Source organism: Talpa occidentalis, unplaced genomic scaffold (genome assembly GCF_014898055.3).
Source record: "Talpa occidentalis isolate TD23 unplaced genomic scaffold, MPIMG_talOcc4v2.1 talOcc4.3, whole genome shotgun sequence".
Classification (NCBI taxonomy): Eukaryota; Metazoa; Chordata; class Mammalia; order Eulipotyphla; family Talpidae; genus Talpa; species Talpa occidentalis.
Window position 1 is genome coordinate 83,921,601 of NW_023603184.1, and position 14,230 is coordinate 83,935,830.

The 14,230-nt window shown below is 42.5% G+C and overlaps 1 protein-coding gene across 4 annotated transcripts in view; it reads left to right on the plus strand.

Moving 5' to 3' along the window:
- Window positions 1-14,230, plus strand: part of KIF5C (kinesin family member 5C) — a 167,044-nt gene that overhangs the window by 72,246 nt on the left and 80,568 nt on the right. For 3 of the 4 annotated variants that reach the window (XM_054699717.1, XM_054699716.1, XM_054699718.1), the window contains 4 exons: window positions 973-1,046; window positions 7,442-7,546; window positions 12,242-12,290; window positions 13,426-13,513. In XM_054699717.1, the coding sequence (XP_054555692.1) occupies window positions 973-1,046; window positions 7,442-7,546; window positions 12,242-12,290; window positions 13,426-13,513 (316 nt within the window). Of the gene's footprint in view, window positions 1-972; window positions 1,047-7,441; window positions 7,547-12,241; window positions 12,291-12,627; window positions 12,684-13,425; window positions 13,514-14,230 lie in introns of all 4 variants that reach the window. The other variant, XM_037523310.2, reaches the window with a different exon arrangement.

Consider the following 14,230-nt stretch of genomic DNA (forward strand, 5'->3'; position numbering starts at 1 on the left):
AGGGCGTCTTGCTAGTACAATCACTGAAAAAAACAAAAACAAAAACAGGCATTAACTTTGAGTCAAGGCTTCACCGGTTCCTGGGCTGATTGTGGTGGCACAGTATATAGACTGGAGCCCTGTCCACCCTACCCTCACTGGACCCCCATCTGCAGGGGCCTAGTGTGAACATCACTGGAAGCCACCTCCATGAGGTCCCCTGGCCAGCGTTTAAAAGGACCCAAGTCAGGGCCTCCCCGGTGGCGCAGTGGTTGAGCGCTGGGTTGCGAAGCTGCCGGCGACCTCTGCGGCGCCGGTTCGATCCCCGGCTGCTCCCTGGCCACCTGAGGAGGGTCCCACATGGCGCGCAGACCTCTCCTGCTGCCCGCTGCTCCCCTCAGCAGTGTACTTCAGTCCTTCTGCCTGCTCTGCTCCCCGCTCTGGCTCTGGTGAATTCTCTTACCCTCCCGCGCTTCTGACTGTACCCAGTGCATGTATAAACAAAAACAAACAAACAAACAAATAAATAAAACATGCCTAAAAAAAAAAAAAAAAAAAAAAAAGGACCCAAGTCAGAGCTTCGGGAGAGGAAGTCTTTACTATTGCTCCCTGCAGACTGATGGACTGATGCTATCCTCTCCCTTCCCTTTCCCCTTTTGATTTCAAGAGATTAATTTATAGAAGGAAACTCAAGTACTTTTTTTTTAACTAAAAAAAGTATGCTGTTCTTAATTTTCATGTTACAGGGAGAAAATGCATTGCCTTCTTCATTAATATTTTCTGTAGGATTGTGAGTCCATTTCTATTTGTGGACCCGTGGAGGCCCTCATGTCTGCTTTTATCTCACCATTCTACTTAAAATGCAAATGGGGTTGAAATATGTCATTTGTGTGAAAAATGAGATGAACCATTTGGAAATGTAATTTTAAAATATGCAACCAATGCTAGCACATGATCAAAGTAATGAGTTCATTTTTTTCTGCTTCCTTGAAGATGTCCTTGAAGGCTATAATGGGACGATTTTTGCATATGGACAGACTTCATCAGGAAAAACGCACACCATGGAGGTAAGATTGCGGCGAGTGTGTCAGTTTTTGCGATGAACTGATCTGCCGCCAGTGACACTTGGTGCATGTGGCCTTTTTACTGGTGATAGAGGTGGTTAAGGGGTTATGTTTGGCCAATTTTGGCATCCTTGGGGAGTTTTAAAATAGAGGTGCGTAATAAAATCTTGGGAGTTCCATATTAAAAAAAAAGCCTTGTTGATAGCACTATCCAAATAAATTTCAGCTGAAAAATTGGCATGGGTGGCAAGAAGATGGGGAGGGAGCACATTGGGCTATGGTAGAGGACTTTGGGTGCTTTGGTGGTGGGAGTGCTATGGTGAGTACACCTACGCTGCCGATGTAACAACTATGTAAACCAATGGTATTTCAGTACAAAATTTACTAAAAAAAATGAATTTGGGGGATTATTAATAAAGAGAAAATAAAAACTATATTGAGATGCAATTTTTCATATTTGTCTGTTTGGCAGACCCAGTCCACTCCATGTATATACCCTGAACAAATATGAACCTATATTCCACACCTTCCCTCATTAACCTGCACATCTGTCCCCTGTGGGCACTTGAGGGTGTCACCCCAGCTCAGATTGTTGGCTGTGGAGCTCTGTGCTCCAGGCTGTCTTCCAGATAAAGCCACTCTGCCGACTGAATTGACCTCCTTTACCTATTCTTTTCCTGCCTTTTTAATCATGGATGCCTATATGGCCTGCAAGGCTGGCTAATTCTGTCAGGTGAGCTCACCTGACAGGTGAGGAGAGGTGTAAGGTTGGTTATTACAAGAAACTGCACAGAGGATGGTTGGGGAATTCAGCTGATAAATAGCAGAGTAAGACAAATCCTTGATCCCTTGAATTTAGTGTTTTCGTTGATGGTGCCCCCTGGGACTATGCTTGTGATGGCAGCTACAGACTCACTTTAACTTATGAATCATTCCTATTGAAGAAGAGATTTCAAAGGCACAAGGCTAAAATCCTCAGGGCTCTGATGTTCTGCTCACACTGATTTCAAGTGTGGGGTGCCACTCTGGGGGGTCTCATTTCTGTTGTGTTGACTCACTCATTTTGTTGGAGACAAAGTGGTTCAGAGACTGCACAGATGAAAGGAAGTGCCAGGTTTGTTTGCCACCTCTTCTAGACCAAAGGACTATTCCCCTGACACCTGAGTGTTATTGGCCCCTCTTGCTTGCATCTCACATCCTACTGCATTCACCTTGGAAACTGCCACAGGAGTCCCCACACTCCTGCTCCCGCCACTCACCTGCCTCTCTCTTTTTTAAAAGAAACATATGTATACAAGAGCTGGGGTGTAGGCCAGAGATGGCAGGGGTGGAGGGCGAGTGGGGAGGGATGTGAGAGGATTCACCAGACAGAATGGGCGACAAAACAAGCGGATTGACTGAAATACACTGCTGGGTGGAGCAGTGGGCAAGACAGAAGAGATCTGCTGCACCATGTGGGTCCGCACCTCCCTGGCCGGGGATCGAACTCAGGCTGCAGTGGCTGCAGGGTAGCTTCATAGTGCTGACGCTTAACCCCTTGCGCCACCAGGGAGGCCCCTCACCTGCCTTTCTTACTGGGCCCTAGATCCTTAACCTTCTAGGTGCTAGAAAAGTTGCAATTACACATTTACTGTGTCCCAACCACTCCACTAGCCATGGACAAAAACCCCTTCAGGGGTTATAAGGGATAGACAGTATCCCATGAGGGTTTCTGTCAGTCTCTAGGTCTTTGGAAAATTGTCAAACAATATATACAATAAGAACAAAAATAGCAGTATTTGAAATTCTCCAAAATCTAAGTGAATCCTTACAAGAGTGACCTTTTTAGCATTGGGATTAATTCATCTTTGAGAATTACACGGTATCAGCTAAACATCCGGTGTTTAAATTGTGAACCATCAAATGAGAGGCCTGTTCCTAGAGTAAAATCTTTGTGTTTGGTGAATGGGTGGGTGTAAGGAGATGGCAAAGAGGTGTGCCAACTTGTGAAAATTATACTTGGAGGCGTTTTGTTCAATGAGGTCATCTGGAGCCCCTCTGCCTCACCAGGTACCCTCCACAATGCCCATAGCAGTACTTCTACCCAGGGGACTCATTGATTATAATGAGTATTTCCTTATTGTGACTTTTGAAGATTGTGCACTTAGAGATGTGGGTGCAGGAAGAGCTTTCCCTGGGGTGCTCCCCCCTACTTAATATGGTCTTTCTGTAGGGTATTTATAGATTGCAGAAAAGGTAGGGGATATTTTAGAGGAAATCAGAGGAAAGGCAGAACCCCAAGCTGAAGTTATAGAGACTGTAGGAGACCAAGAAATACAGGACCCTGGAATGCAATTAAATTTAAAAAACCCTGTGGAGCTTACACCCTCTAAAGGGAGGATTTTATGTATTCGGAATTACACATTGTGATTTTCAAAGGCTTTTAGAAGGGGATGTTAACTCTGAATGGACAGAGCTGTCACATTTTAAAGCTGTTTTTCATTTTAATCCTCCATTTTTGGTCTGACATCCAGTGGTGATTCCATTACCTTCTATTGAGGGGAACAAACAGATAAGCCTACCTAAAATTGGAAAGATTAGCTTTTGAAGATGGAGCATTTAAGGCAGATTTTCAGTGAAAATATGAAACACTCAACAGTGTTGATGCTAAGCCTGGCAGGACATGGTTGCAACTGGGCCCAGGGATCGTGTGGACATTGCTCACGGGCCTGGCTAGAGGACGGAAGCTGGGGGAGCTGGCCATTGCGCAGTGAGTGAAGCTGGGCTGGGCTTGCCCAAGCCCTTTCCCTCACTTTGTGGGCCATTTCAGCAAATTCATGCAGATAGACAGGGAGAGAGAGATGCATGTTTTTCCTTCTGCCCAAAGGGACACCTGGGCGCCATCTGAAGTGTGCAAGCTCCCCATCCTCTAAACCTTCTTCCCTCACCAGCCAAACCAGTGAAGGCTTTTTAATGCATTGGTGCTCCTGTGAGCTGACAGGTCATCTGCTTTCCCATCAGGAGACTGTACTGCTTAGGAGGTAGGAGGAGGCAACTGTGGCTACAAGAAAGGGTGTTCAGTGATCAGTGGCCCGGTCTGGTTTCTTTCATATGCACTCCTAGAAGTCCACATTCACAGGCAGGAAAGTTTCTGAAGAGCATTGTATGGGATGCAAAGATAAAAGAAGCAAGATGATGAAGTGGTGCACCTTTTTGCTACTTAAGTCCATTCTCATCCTCCAGCCAACTAGACTTGTCCTTATTCTCTAAATGGGCATTGTTCTTTCCCAGTTCCTGTGCCTTTGTTACTCTGCTTTCATCTTCTCTGCCTGCATCCTCTTTGTTCAGCTTAATCTTACTCATCCCTCAAGATTTGGTGTCCCTCTAGGAAGCCATCCCATGTTAGAAGGGATTTTTCGGTTCTCTGAATTTGTGACTTTACTTCTTTTCATTGCCTGAGGGGACTGTGTATTGTGTATATGTATATGTGTATTTCATTTGCAAAGGTGAGCAACATAGCAGTGAAGACCTTCATACACACTCATACACACTTACCTCCCGTCCCCCACCACACCCTCATCAGAAGAATCAACATACACAACACATGTTGTACTCATCCATACCACACCACACATCCATAGCATACACCCCACATTACACATTGCAGTACCACACATATCCATATCACGCACCCTATGCCATGCACATCAACACAGACACCGCACACAACACCTTCCACACCAGACCCATCAATACTATACACATCCATGTGACAGACATGCCACACACACACAAACACATATACATGCATATGCACACATTGATAGTTTTGCAAGCTTAGTTTACTGAGCATAAACACCCTAACACTGTTGAGCCTGTGAGCTAGATCAAGCATGTAGCCCCTAATCCTGCGATAGATTTAGCTCTCACTTTTGTTACCATGGGTATGGGGGTGTGATTTTCCCTTCCCCAAATGAACATTTGCTTGCTCTCATACGAGGTAGTTGGGGTAGTTGCTTTCAGGAAACAAAGCAGGGAGTGTCTAGATTCTCCCCTAGTTATGCCTTGGTTCCTCTCCTAACAAAAGCAGACAAAGGTGGTCAGTACTTATGGATGCCATCAATCAATTGGAAGATAGATCTGCTGAAATGAAAGCATCTAAGGAAACAGATTAAAGTCAATTTTAATGATTTTGGATTATCAGTCATTCTTTGGCCCTGGGCTACTGAGGAAGCAAAAGGATTGTGATGAATTATTAAAGAGTGCTGGGCCTCCCTAGTGGCACAGGGGTTAAATCTCAGCTCTATCCCCCTGAGGCATGAGTTCCATCCCGCAGACCTCTCCTTCTCACCTGCTGCAGCAGTGTATTTCAGCAGATCTGCCTATTCTGCTCCCCATTCTGTCTCTTGTGAATCCTCGCACTCCTCCCCCGCCCACCTCTGACCTACACCCCAGCTTTTGTATGCATACATAAATAAATCTTAAAAAAAAAAAGAGCTCTGGAGAGGTGGATGGGGAACAGAGTGGGTTGAATTATCCAGTGGTGTCACCACACTTGACTGGACAGAGATCTGTTTTCACTGGGTATCATTTCTGCCAGCAATTTCCACAATCCAGAGCCCATGGACCACAGTGTTTGAGTTGTTGCATGTTTATGTTGGTCCATGAGAAGTAAAGTTACTAATATTTGAGACTCAGTCTCAGTCATTTTGGTGCTATATGTTAATAATCTGAGCTGCTTAATGAAAACCTGTTATGAACTGAATAACAGAATATTAATTTACTGTGACTAAGCACATTGCATATACCATTTAATTTATATTCTACAACAACTCTATGCAGTAGATAAGATACTAAATGTCATAGGCAGTGGGCAAAATGCATATGCACTGGCCGCCCCTACCTTAGGGAATATGCAGTCAAACTAAAATCACTATAAACATGTCCAGTGATTGGGGCTTCATGCAGATGGGGGCACTCTACAGGACTACCCACTTTCCCAGGAGAGGGAGTTTTGCTGGAGTCCAGATGTATCTAAATTCACCTTTTCTCTTGCTTTTAATAGATGTTCAGGAATCAGGTATGTGAAGAAGGGTTTGTAACGTAAACTGCTTGTGGCCTGTAGTTAGCACCAGGGTTCATGTGAATTCTTGCTTTTGATAACACAAACATTGGCTCAAAAATCAATTTGTCAAGGAGGCATTCTGTGGTGAGCCCCTGAAGGAGAACAGATTTGATTGGGGAAAACAAGGCAGACCTTCCAGGTATTGGGGCAGATTAGGGATAAAGACTTGAGTCAAAACCATAAAGGTTGTTGGGCATCCCTGGAAGATTAAAGGGTAAACTGGGCTTTCTGTCATTCTTTCAGTTCCATTTGTTCCTGGAGTTTTACAATGTCCTAAAAAGCTGGAAGTTTCTCTGAGAATATATTTGCTGATCCCTTAGGACATGCAGACTGCATGTGTGAGTGTGTGTGCCTGTGTGCTCTGATGGGTTGTTTAACACATAACAGAACTTCAGTATTTATTTGAGTGTGGGTATAAAGAAGGCCCTGGAAATGGTGTATTTAGGTCCATGGGAAGACCTTTGCTTTAAATACTTTAGAACTCTTCTTTAGAAATTGCTTTCAGATCCTATGACATGTCTTTGAACGTCTTTTTAAGAGGTGGCAAATTCTGGATCTTAAAAAATGATGCATTTAGTAATGGTCCAAATAACAGAATTCATTTATCCTACTACCTTTAAGTAAGTTGGAAGAAGAGGGAAAAGGTGGCTGGAAACAATGAAAGAATATCTTGCAAGTGGGTTTAAGTTTTGGAAACGGTCAAAACTCATTTGGAAACCGTCAAAACTCATGATTCAGGCTGGGAATTACTGATTTTAAAAAGAGATTGATGTAACAGATTTTCGTGGTTGTATTTTTTAGTGATTGTAAAGGTATTGCTTAGAAATTTTTAAACAATGACGCATTATGAAACTATGGCTCTTAGCTCTCAAGATGACTTTGTTAAAGTAGATGCCTTTGGACTTGTTGGTTCTGGTCAGTTTGTAAAAATTCAAAAGCAGAAACATTTCATATGTGTAGTACCCATAACTTCTCAGTCGACTTGCTCTCCTTGTTCCTCCCTTTCCATCCACACACCCACATTACATGCTGATTGCCTGCCCTGAGTGGTAGCAGGAGGGAAGCCTGTAGAGTTTCAAGTGCTGACAGAACAAGTGCTCCCCTGCTGGGAGGCGAGAGCAGGTCAGTTCCTGCTGACTCTGCTCTGCTGTCCTGTCAGGCATGTGGGGCTCTCTGAAGGGGCAGATCACCCCTGCGTGGGTGCTCCCTGTGGCATGAGCCCCAGGTGCAGCCCCTTCCTGTCTCTTACATTTTCCTGCAGCACTCTTAAGCTCTTCTGTTTTTCCCTCATTAGGGGAAGCTACATGACCCTCAGCTCATGGGGATCATCCCCAGGATTGCACATGACATCTTTGACCACATCTATTCCATGGATGAAAACCTGGAGTTTCACATTAAGGTACGTGCTGTGGATTGAGCCCCAGGAGAAGAAACTGGACCCCACATTATGTTTCTTTGCTTTCCTCTTAATGCAAATGTAAAAAGTGATCTTATCTAATTCAAAGGACATTCCTGTAGTAAGCACAACTACATTTACTATTTAATGATTAAGGAAAAAACTTAGCTATCTAGATTATTTGCTTGGAAGTATTGAGATAAAGTGAAAGTCCTCTTAAGCATGGGAACATTATGGTAGTTGCCTGTGGGTTTCTGTAGATATGACTGGAACATGTCACTGATTGGGTTAGGACAGCGTTTCCCAAAGTCTGGTCCATGGAGCACAGTCCCCTAAATTATTAATAGGTGGGCTACCAGGGAAAAGGTTTTTGTGGCTAAATGGGAAAAATCTTTATTGAGCTATGATAAATTTATCAGAAGCTTAAATATGCTATTGTGTAATGCAATTCTGCAAAAGTAGATTTACAGTATATTACATCACCTGCTTATTTGACTTTGGACATATTATTGCCCTTTGAAATTTGACAGTCTAGTGTTTTGAGGAGCACATTCAAAGAGTTGGGGATAGGAATTCTCCTCATCTTTGTTTTTAAAACCAGAATCTGTTCTGGCTTAAATTTGAATTGAAGAAGAGATTTCTATTTTCTTTAACTATAGCTGTTAATTCATCATATTTAGTATTAGGGATAACTCCCTTGGAGCTCCTTTGTTTGCCAGTGAATGAAAACCATTTGCTTAAGCAAATAGAGGAAGTTGTTGTAAGATACAATATCTGATAGCAGGCATGGGTGGGGTTGTAGAGAAGCAGGAAGTCTGGCCTTGCTTTCCCTGTTATTTTCTTTTTAACTTAAAAAATTGAGATATAATGTACAGACCCTAAAATTCACCAAGAGTGTACAATTTGATATTTTTTAGTATATTTCCGAAATTGTATGAAGTTTAACATAACCATGACCACTATCCAATTCCAGAATATTTTCGTCAGCCCCAAAAGAAACTTCATGCCCTTGACAGCCCCCCTCACTTTAGTTCTTATTTCAGGCCATCTTTCTCTTTTTTGGGGGGAGGAGGGTGGGGTGTTGAGAAGACAATATGGCAGCTCCACATCCCCTCATTTTTAATTCCTAATTCCCCAGGGAAGGGGCTTATTGGCCCAACCCAGAGAATATGCCCTCTCCAGCTCTATCTTGTGTGCCCATGGCTTGCTGGGTCCCAACTTGGGGAGTGAGAAGAGGTTGGCATGGAGTGAAGAGGACAAAGGGGCTGTTCTAGTAAGACTGAGAGCTGAGCAAATCATTCAGGATGTAGCTCATCCTTTAAGGCTGGAACCTTGGTGCCCCTTCATGCTTATCATTTTAGAAACGAAGATGCCAAAGTTAGAGACATAATCAGATGGTCAAAGTTATATAGCAGTGTAAGGGCAGGAACAGGGCACTGAGCAGGTTTTCTGTGATCCAGCAGAGCGGGTAAAGGAGGAGTCAGAGTCTTCAGTGGCTTTTGCAGGTCTTTTATTTAGATTTACCAGGCACAAGGCAGGCAGGGGGACTGGGGGGCAGTCCTCCCAGCCCCCAGCAAATCCTTGCTATCTCTGGGCTCTCCGGCATTCTCTCTGCTTCTCTTCTTCTCTCTGCTTCTCTGCTCTCCTGCTTCTTTCTTGGCTTCTACTTCTCCTCTTCTGCTGGCATCCCCGTGACGCCGCCCTTATAAACCCAGTCTCTCAGCCCAGGTGTACCCACTCCAGGTGCCCGCAATCAGGCATGCATTCAGGACCACAGGGTTCCCTCATCTATCCTAATGGCAGGAGGGCAGAAAAGCCTGATACTTTCACCTTACCCTACAAGCAGTCATTGGCAGAGCTGAGATTGGACACTTGGTCTGACCAATCCCACAGGCAGTACCTTTTCTGTTATATTAAACGTCTTCCTTTACTTATTTCTGCTATTCACCTTTCCTAAATTATATGAAAAACAAGGCAACAACTATTTCCCAATTACAGATTACAACTGGCAAGTCATTTTCTTTATAAATCCCTTTGTTGGCTAAAGTCAACTTCTGTTCAGTTTATGAGGCTAAGCCTCCTTGCCCAGGGTTCTTTATATCTAAGGATACAGAAGCTTGTTGCTTTGATGGGATCAAGATTTAGGAGCTTAGTACATCTTTAAGGCTGTTTGCATTTAAATACCTTAAAATACTGGTGGGTTCTTATGGGATAATCCTGGAGTAAGATGTTAAACCAATTACTACCCTCAAAATAGGGTCCTTTATTAGAATCTTATTAAGATAAAAGTAGTAGCAACATGAAGGGGGAGGAGAGGAAGAACTCCCAAGTCTCTAGGGCTGAATTTTACAGTCTGGCTTCCTTTTATTTTTTTGCATTTGCAGTCATGATCACTTATTTCATAAGTAATAATTGTAACTGGGCATGTTAGCTATTGACTACTCTGTATTTTAAAGTGAATAGTGACAGGTTTAATCAAGAAAAAGAGGCTTGATTAAGGCAATATGACAAATCTGTTCCTTAATTGAGTCCCACAGAAGTTTTAGACATTATTTCTGAGCATGCTATTAATGTCAGACAATACCTATTTATTTTTCTTCCACCTGGCTTCATAAAGTATTTGAAAAAAGAATAACAAAACCAAGGCCCCTCCGTCCAAGCAGAAACCTACGTGAATAGGATTCTAATGACTGTAATTGCTAATACCTAGTTTATGACTTTTTTAAGTATAAATACTTTGCGCTGTCATCTGTTTAAAATCTCAAAGAAAATGGAAAAGTCTTATGAAAACAAGAAAATTCGGAAATAAATAGAATGACTTGGAACCAGGGTTGAGTTGGCTGCAGAAGGAATGGTTTAGCAATATCTGAGATTACAGGCTAAACAGATCCTTAGGATCCCCGTCACTGCAGGAGGCTTCAAGGGGCAGTGGGTCTTTTGAAGGCCAGTAATAGTGTCTGTGGTAGATGAGGCTGAATGATGGGGGAGTCTGACAGATATTTAGTAGAAGTTGTTGGGGTGATGGCAACACATACCAGGTGTAAGGACAGGAAGGACACAGTGCAGGTTTTCTGATCCAGCAGACTGGCTAGAGAAGGAGTCCTAGAGCATCCTCGGTGGGTTTTGCAGGCTTTTTATTTAGATTTACCAGGCATGTGGCAGGCAGGGGTGCTGGGGGGCCGGGAGGCTGGTAGTCCTCCCAGCCTCCAGCCAATCCTCACTCTATCTGGGCTCTCTGGCATTCTCTCTGCTTTTCTTCTCTCGGCTTCTCCTTCTGGCATCCCTGTGACGCCGCTCTTAAAAGGCCAATCTCTCAGCCCAGGTGTACCCACTTCAGGTGCCCGCCATCAGGCATGCATTCAGGACCACGAGGTTCCCTCATCTATCCTAATGGCGGAAGGGCAAAAAAGCCTGATACCTTTTATCTACCCTACACCAGGGTTGGAAGCTAGGACCCCAGATCTGTGAATCGGAGGTTCCAGGCTGAGACAAATAAAAGATAATGAGCCAGGGCTGAGCTGAGTTAGAACTAGTGTTGGGTTAGTGGGGGAGTCTTCACTCCCCCTAGCTGAGGCAGGACTGGTCCAGAGCTGTGATGTGGGGATGTGGTTTCACATGTAGTCACATCCCAACTTAACAATTTTTTTGAAATATCTTTTTTACTTTTTTGTCCATGTATTTGTTCAGATTTTTAAAAAACCTATGAACAAGAGTAAGAGAAAAGTTGATCTGAAAGGCAGAAGGCAAGTGTGGACAGATTGCAGATTCCTAGAGTTAATTTTTGACATTATCAAGTCTAATAACAAATGGGAAAATTGAGGCCTAGGCTCTTAGTTACACGTGAATTAAATCTCCCAAGAGCCCATGTCTAGTTTCAGTTGTTCTCAGATGTCAGCAAGTATAGAAGTCACCTGGGGAGTTTAGAAGCCAATTCCTAGGTCCTGTTCCTGGAGAATCTGATTCAAATGTATCACTACAAGTGTTCAGGCTTGCAGTTTAAACAAAGGCTCTGAGAGATGTTGATGCAGGTGATGCTGGAGCTGAGACTTCGGTGAATAATTCATTGGAAGGTTTCCTTTCCCTCTTATAGTCTAAATTGTGTTTCAAAAAACTATATTTTGTTCAGATCCTTCCTGGACCCTCCAGGTCTTCTTGGACTCACCAGCACTCTTTCATTTACCTTTCTGAATTCTCTTAGTTCCAGGCATTTATTCCCTTATCCTCTCCTATGCTTTTATCATGCTTGCCACTGTCTGATGAGGCTGTCAATGGCATGCATAAGGTGAAGCCTACTGGTGTTTTTTACAATTACTTGCACAGGATGTTTTCTGTTGCAGCTGTTGTCACACCTGGAAGTTTGCTTGGTGATCCTGTAGGGGAAAAGCTAGACTCCTCCTCTAACTCGCTGTCTAGCACCTGATGAACACATAATGTAAATAAGACTTGGATGGAGCCATGGGGAACTGTGATGTGTGGGGATGGAGATCAGGACCCATAGAGCAAGCTGATAAGGCAGGAAGCAGAGGAATCCAGGAGAGCTGACTAGAGCTCTGCTCTCCTGACCCTGGAGACTCTTTGTACTCCTTCTTCTCACTCTGCTTAGCCATGCATGCCAAAAAGCTTATGTAAGTTCTAATAATGACATTTTGACAATACAGCATGATATGTCTGTTTCAAATTCAATTTGTTTTTAACCAGGTTTCCTATTTTGAGATCTACTTGGACAAAATCAGGGACCTACTTGATGGTGAGTGATCCTAATGCCTGTCTTCAATTTGTTGGTAACAAAAGTTCAGGGAAGCTGAAATGATTTATGGCACTTCTGCTGAAGTTATTAATGAAGTTTTATAGAGATGTTCTATTGCTTCCATGCTGTCTGCTTATTCTCAGCCAACACTAAAACTTGCATTTTTAAAACTAATCTGCTTATTCTCAGCCAAGACTCAAACTTGGTTTTTTTTAAAATCTAATCTAAGAGATTAGATTTGTCTATCTTCTGTAACAATTTCTATTTCCCTCCATTACAGGGTCTTTAACTTTTCTTTTCTCTTCTTGTTTGCATGTCATCATTATCAACTCTGTAGTATCTAAGACAAACTTGGCTGTTCATGAAGATAAAAATAGAGTCCCGTATGTAAAGGTATGAGGATAACTTGATGGTATAATTTGTTTCTCCAGTCACTGTGATTGTAATTATTTCATAAGATGCCCAGAATGTTGCCGAGTTCCCACCCATTTACCTTGGTTGGGTAAAAAAACTCTCTTGGTTCCACGCATTACTGCCCTTAGGAATAATATGCCCTTAAAGCACTTACAGGTATTTAATCATCTTCTTATATTTAATATTCCTCTGGTTAAAAAAATAAACCTTTAATTTATTCACTTGTATCTCCCTGTATAAATGTATCATAGATGTTTAATTATACGAAATCAGAATTACGGAAGTGAACAAATACTTGTTACTCACATTTAATTGTCTTGAATATAGTTGTTTAGGGGAAACCTCCCTATAACATTATGTCTAGAACTTCAAGTGCTTAAAGTTGTTTGTTAGAGTGGTAAGTAAATAAATAATGGATACATAAATATGGAAAGTGATGCTTTTCATCATTATTTTCTGTCTCCATTGCTGTTGAATATAAATATGTTCTCAAAAATCTAGGAAAACTAAGGACTTCCTTTATTGTTTACTTCTGGATTTGCTCAGACTTCTTTTTAATGCAGAATTTAAGCTGTATGGAGGCAGGCAAAGTTGCTGGATCAACATTATAGGCTTTCTCTTGATCTCACCTCTAGAAGGAAAATGCTACAGTGTTTAGCTCACTCAAAATATTGTTGCTTTTCAAATTTTTAATGCTGAACCTCAACTGATTGTCTTCTAGGGGTGTACCGAGAGGTTTGTGTCCAGCCCTGAGGAAGTCATGGATGTGATAGATGAAGGCAAAGCAAACCGGCATGTGGCCGTAACAAGTAAGCTTGGTGGGGGTGTTTCCTTTTGTCCTGTAACTTAGGATAAATGTCTGCTTATTAATAGGGGGAGTGAGTAGTAGGTCCAAACTGAAATTATGCATAGGAAGGTACTTGGAAAACGGGATTGTGCAATACAGGTATATGTAGGCAAATCAAGGGAAATAGTGTCTTCTGCTGTCAGAGAAACTCTTGGAAATGTTGAGTGAGACTCACTGGACTATGGTAACAGCCTAAGCTTGAACAGACTACCAGCCAACAAAGGGGGAGAGAGGGAATAACCTACTAAACTTATTTATTTTAACCATGTTATTACTCAGGTGAAAAAAAAATCTAAACCAGCAAGTTTTATATGCAAATCCTACACATGGAAAGAAACCATGTTAGATTACTGCCCTCTGCAAAGAAGGAACTCAGGAAGCAGTGCTGGGAGCTTTATTGTAAACTTTCTAATGGTGGTGTCAAAAACAAACATATTCAGATCAGCTTGTTTACCTTGCAGCTCCTTCCTCAACCTGTACACACATCTGGGGAAACAGGTTGGATGGTATTAGAGCAACAGAGTTTGTCTTATTCAGACAGACACAGACAAATGAGAGTGAGTTCAAATGAAGAACTGTTCAGTTGAAAGAGCTAAGGATTTCTAGGTTGGAGGAGAGAAATAAATCCAGGAAGGTCATGTATACAATGCAATATTTCTTAAGCTGTTCAAGGTATCGA